The sequence below is a fragment of the Centrocercus urophasianus genome, unplaced genomic scaffold (assembly GCF_019232065.1).
Source record: "Centrocercus urophasianus isolate 14NV4802_14NV808 unplaced genomic scaffold, USGS_Curo_1.0 seq_20, whole genome shotgun sequence".
NCBI lineage: Eukaryota > Metazoa > Chordata > Aves > Galliformes > Phasianidae > Centrocercus > Centrocercus urophasianus.
The window spans coordinates 14,977,234-14,983,233 of record NW_024884756.1 but is presented as its reverse complement, the minus strand read 5'-3'; the positions used below and the strand labels follow the sequence as shown (position 1 = coordinate 14,983,233).

General features: G+C 32.6%; 1 protein-coding gene across 3 annotated transcripts in view; it reads left to right on the top strand.

Moving 5' to 3' along the window:
* The first annotated feature begins 132 nt into the window (after positions 1–132).
* The window catches only part of PJVK (pejvakin), an 18,544-nt gene continuing 12,676 nt past the window's right edge, over positions 133–6,000 (top strand). For all 3 annotated transcript variants that reach the window (XR_006169413.1, XM_042821964.1, XM_042821963.1), the window contains exons 1-4: positions 133–343; positions 2,642–2,837; positions 4,382–4,523; positions 5,227–5,344. Coding sequence is in view for 2 of the 3 variants with exons in the window: in XM_042821964.1 (XP_042677898.1) it covers positions 133–343; positions 2,642–2,837; positions 4,382–4,523; positions 5,227–5,344 (667 nt within the window). In the remaining variant the exon portion in view is untranslated. The remainder of the gene's footprint in view (positions 344–2,641; positions 2,838–4,381; positions 4,524–5,226; positions 5,345–6,000) is intronic.

Here is a 6,000-nt window from a genome sequence, read left to right as displayed (position 1 = left end):
CTTTTTTTTTTTTTTTTTTTTTTTTCCAAGCAATTTGTTTGGAAGAATACTGCAAAGAAAAACATGGGCTTTGGATTGGGAAGTTACACTTGAGGCAGAGCTTTTTGTTATTATCATTTCTAATGTTGTAATATGTTTGCTGCTGCAACCAAAAACTTTGTTAAACAGGTTGGTGACGGAGGAAGACTAGTGCCAGTGCCCAGCCTCAGTGAAGCTGATAAGTACCAACCTCTCAGCCTTGTGATTAAGAAAAGAAAATGTTTGCTTTCGAAAAAATCTAAATTTGCTTCGACACCTTTCACATTAAAAGACATTCTTGAAGGGGAGAAAGAAATTTCTGCAGGTAAGTTTTCTAATTATCTTTAAAGCAGAAAAATGCATGTTTTCCCATTTTTTCCCATTATTACATGCCAGTTGTTGTGTTCTCATCTGTGTAGGTAGCATAATGGTTCTTCAGTACATGTGTAATAAAATTATTTTGCTTAGTCATTTAATAAATACTCAGGAAAAAAAGAGTATTTCAGGCTGGTTAAAAAAGAGAAGACTTTCAGGAAAATTGAAAAAAAAAATTATATTTAAAAAAAACCCTATTTTTTAACAGATCCCGTTGAGCCCTGTGGGTTGTCTTTTTCTCACAACTCGCAATAGATATGTTGATGTATATTGATTATTTGCTACTTAACGTTTGATTTTAATTTTCACCATTCTCCTATAAACTCACATTGGAATATGTAGCACTGACGAAAGCTTAGCAGCTGTTTCATCTTAGTGATCTTGTGTGTTGAACTGTGCTTTGAATAAGCAGAAACATTTGGCGACAGCAATCTAACAAGTAATAGGTTTTCTATGAGCTTTTTTTTCCCACGTTTTTAAATATGAGAAAAATTTTACAGAGTTTGACTGCGTTTGTCTTTTCAGTGCAAAATCAGAAAGTTTTAAGTTTCCTTCAGAAGTAGAAGATGTAAAAATTGAGCTATACTGCATGCATTTTCTTTTACATTCCTTTAAAGAGTCTGGGCAATTTATAGCTACATGATATGCTTTTCTGAAAAGTATTTAATTGCTTAATTTTACTTATTTTCAAAGCATGTTTTAATAAAGGTATTAATTGTGTTACAAATACATTAACTAAAAACTCTACAAAAAAAAAACAGCACAGGAAGACAGAAATGTCTGCTGACCCCACAGAGAAGTGATTGCAGGATGCAAACAAGATGACAGAAATCCCATTCGTCTTGCATTCAGGACAAGTCAGCAAGCTTGTCCTGAATGGAAGAAAAAAAAAAAAAAGGTAGAAAAATTCTCATTTAAGAAGGCAGAGGAAAAGGTTGCGAAATCTCATCACAAAGTCTTTTCTGTAAAGGTTAGATGTCATATGGAGAAAGTATTGTCCTTTAATGTGAACAAAGAGAACTGTAATTGGATTTCCTTTTTTTTTTTTTTTTTTTTTTTTGTGACAAATACAAGCATTGCAATCTTTTTAGCATTATGAAAAATATAGAACTGGCTTTTTTGTTAAAGATACAGACAAACGGGATTAATTCTAGGTAACTTCCTAATGTCACTTTATTCTAAAAGCTCCAAAGAATAAGAAAAAATAATTGGATGCCTAATTCCCTGATCTATCTGCCCTCTTTGTATTAATTTGGCAGGCAACCAATGTGTTCTAATAGTTTTCTGTTAGTGTACTGGAAACATGTTTAAGGTTATAAAGAAAGCATTATAAAAATGCTTTGGTACCTATCCTGTTGTTGTATAATAGATTACCAGAAATGTTTGAATGAATTAGAATTAATCTGTTGTTTTCCTTCAAATTAAACTGGTACTCTCCAAAATCTCTAGGGACACATGGAAACATGGCATTTTCTAGGTAACAGCTAAAAGGCAAAATTAATGTTACTGGCAGACCTGTGTTTCAAAAATTAAAATCAGTGTAAGGTTAACTTGTTTTAAATCTAGAAATTTTAAGAACTCCCTAACGTATTACATAAGAAATATGTAAATGTAAGGCCAAACAAACAAACAAACACCAGAACACAACAACAACAAACTTAATTCTACAAGTTACAAAGGAGGAAAAATTGCCTGTAATTGCCTGTATGTAACAAGTCTTTCCTATGAGTTGTTAGGTACCAGGACATGATGTATCAGCTGTGTTACCTTTCTCTTTATTCCGAATTTTCACATTGTATGCAGTCTTCACTATGTCATTTCCTTTGTGTTTCAGAGCCTTTGTCAACGCACTCAGAACACACAGATTCTGTTTATCCTGCCTCTCGTGATATAGGAGAATAATGATAAACACAGAAATGCACAAACAGCCCTAATCATAATTTCACGCTTAGGCTTATCCCATGTGGGAGCATGGGCACAGTTCTCCAAATAAGTAGAGAGATGCCTGAGTTCCTGCACACTCTCTTTCTATTAGTCATCAGTAGTAATGCTGATAAATAAGAACAACACACAGCTGTGAATTTTTTAATCAGAATAGCGGAGTACGAACAGTACGCTTCATTCTCTTCTTTACATTTATTCTATATAGTTTTCAAACAAACAAAATATTCTGTTAAAAGAATATAATGCTTTGTAAAAATACTATGCTCAGATCTTCATCACACAACAGTTACCTTCTTTTACTCAGGTGTTTCATCCTACCAGTTGCTCAACTATGAAGACAAATCAGATGTTTCACTCAGTGGTAGAAGAGGAAATCAGATAATCAACGATGTTGGTTTTGATGTTGCTGGATCAGATTCTATTGCCTTTAAAGCTTCATTTGGCATAGTGACCAAACACGAGGTTGAAGTACCAACGCTGCTTAAAGAACTTACTACAAGGTTGTGTTATGTATTTTGGTTCTGCAATAATATTTCATACAATTAGGTTGCTTCTCTGAAGAAAATGTATTAATAAAGAAATTGTTAGATTTTGATTATTTTTATGCAATCAGTAGTAGTCAAAAACAGATGTTTTCCAAATTCTTTAACTATCTGTCTAATGAGTCTCAAGTTCACCACTTAAATTAGATGCATGACCTCCTGCATAACACAAGAATATAGTTTACCTGAATGAATTATTTTTTTAATTATAGTGCTTCTTTCAAGAAAAAAAAAAAGAGTAAGGAAGAGTCCACCGAAGACTCAATGTTATTTCATACTATTGCAAATTTGAAATTGACTTCCAAATGACATTAGCCATCTTCTGCTTTTGGTAGTAGGTTGATTGCTATGTTGTTGTCTGATGAACTAAAGAGATGTATGTTGCCAAAATTATTTCCAATATTCAAGATTTTATTAGGTTATTCCTCCAAACTTTTATTTTAAAAGAAAATAGATCTATTTGAGTGAGTTTTTAATAATCTGCTGGATTGCTATAAATGTAGTCCTTTTCTCCAAAACTTTTGTTAGCTCTTAACACTGAAAATGCACTCAGCGGTACTGTAGTGTTGGCACAAATGGGTCTTTTTCTAGGTGATCATTTTCAGTTTATATTTCAGTGATTGTCCCTTGGCCACAGTGTCATCCCAGCTAATCTCAATATTGCAATCCAGTAAAGTATTCACTATGCTTGATGTGACATTTGGTGTTTTCAAAGATACTTGTTTCCTAGTAGTTATTTACCAAGCATGTCATTTGGTATTCATAACCTCTCTTATTCTGTACCTAGCTGCTACCATAACTTGAGCTGGGGTTAGTGGGAGAAACTGATCATAGTCTTCCAATAAAAATATATGACTAAGAGCTAGTCTCTTTGGAGATTCTCCTAGAAAAAAAAAAACATTTGATGATTGTTCTGTATTTATAGTTTATGCAGTATGTTGCAGTTACAGTTGATACCTATTAGTTAGCTAGTTTTTAATTCATTAAATATGCCAGATTCTACAGGTATCACTTTAAATTTCTGAAACAAACAGTCACTATCACAAGCTTTTATAGAAGCCCTAAGATAAAGCATTAAAACTATTATTTTTACTAATCAAACTCGTAACTACATTTTAAAAAGATGATTATAATTAATATGAGACAGTAGGATTATATCAACCTGGAAAAAAAAAAGCTACTAATTAGGGTGTGTTGACACACCTTAATGTCAGTAAGTACAGCACCAGCCTTGAAATTTTCCAAGATATTCCATGTAACTTAATACTTGTATATTGTTAGCTTTCTTTGAATCTTCTGGTGACTTTGTTTCCAGACACTGAAAATCAGCATAATCAACGTGAAGTTCCCAGAAACCTTCTCAGTCAGCTCTCTTATAGCAATGAGACAGAAGTTATGGTGATTTTTTTTTTTTTACTGACTTAAAGTTCCTAATTATGCAATAAGGTTTGTTAAATGCTAATAATCTCTGAATTTCCTCTTTGTCTCTCACTTGATTTTAGAAAAATAAACTTTGATCATTGCCTAGTCCATCAAACAAGAAAAAGTAGGATGGAGATTCTGTGTGTAGTCATGGAAAGCATTAGGACAACAAGGCAGTGCTCATTAACTGTTCATACTGGGATGCGTGGAGAGACTATGAGGGTATGTATGTTTGACAAAGTTCTGTAATTTAAGTGAAAAGTCAAACAGCAAGCTCATTTTTATAGATTGTCTGGATTTGATTGCATTTTTACTGAAGTAAACAGAAAATTCTGAAGAGAAATGAGGTTTATTGCACTGATATAAAGTGAATGAGAACTTGGATTTTTTTTATTCACGTTGCTTATGTAGGGGATAGGAAAAGCATGGAAGGATGGATAGACAGTGAGCCGTTTCTCTGGGTGAAGTCTTGGCAAAAATTTGGAAATTCCTTCTTTTTAGTTTGAATGTTTGAGAAACATGTAACCTATCCTTCCCTACTGGATTGATCTTCTGTAGCTCGTTACAGCTTTGGGTTGTGACTATTTCAACAGTTGGCTCTTGCTCCCTGCCCAATTTCTCCCTCTCTTCTCCTCTCTCTCATCTATATGTTTGAATAATTGAATTTTCAAATCTTCTGAACTTTGCCCTTTTGTAAGTCATCCACACGATTTTCAAAAACTAATGCAAGTTAGATTATTTTCTTTGTATAAATATAGCATTGATTGGAGAAAAAAAAAAAAAAAAAAAAAAAGAAAACCTTTATTTGTGAAATTTGATCCTCAAAGATTCCTCCTGGTAATGTAATTTTCACTATGTACATTTAAAGTATTATTTTGCTTAGTTTTTCATTTTGAATTTTTTCTTTTGATTTTCGAAACCATAGTTTCACATAATTGAAGACCAAAATAGTAAAGGACGGGACAAAGCCATTGTTTTTCCTGCACATACAACGGTTGCTTTTAGTGTATTTGAACTTTATATTCGTTTGGATGGGAATTTTGGTAAGTCACTCACATTACAGTTAGTGTCATTACTGCAACTGGTTATAGTAGTTTTACCTTCTAATACAGTTTCCTTGCTCTTGATGTGCATAAACCCAATTCCATAAAATGGGTATGCTTTAATTTTATGCACACAAGTAGTCTGACTTTCTTAACTGACTTAGTCTGACTTACTTAAAAGATAAACAAGATAGTTACAGAAAAATTTTGTCATGGAAAATTTTCTGAAAAATAGTAGGACTTTATGATGATGATGATTTTTCCTTCCCACACATTGCTCCATTAGCAAGGAACAAAATATCACTTGCTTTCTAGCCTTTAAGGACTATCTGATCACTTTTGTATAAAAAGGGAAAGTAAGAGATTTAAATAAAAGTCCTGCACATTTTCTTCTTTAAATGAAATGAGGAATTTTGTTTTTGTTTCTGGGTCTTTAAGTTCAGTTGGATACATTATTATGTATATGGCTAACTGAAGATATTTAAAGATATTTACGAATCACAATTACTGAAAACAAATGCAAAAAATGTATGCAGCTCCAGTAAGCTTTTCTCATTTTTAGGGAAGTGATGGAGTTTATGTTTGTTATGGACACTGAAGCATAGCCTGTAATGGTAGAAATGTTGTTTCAAATAAATAATAAATTTGATTTTAGG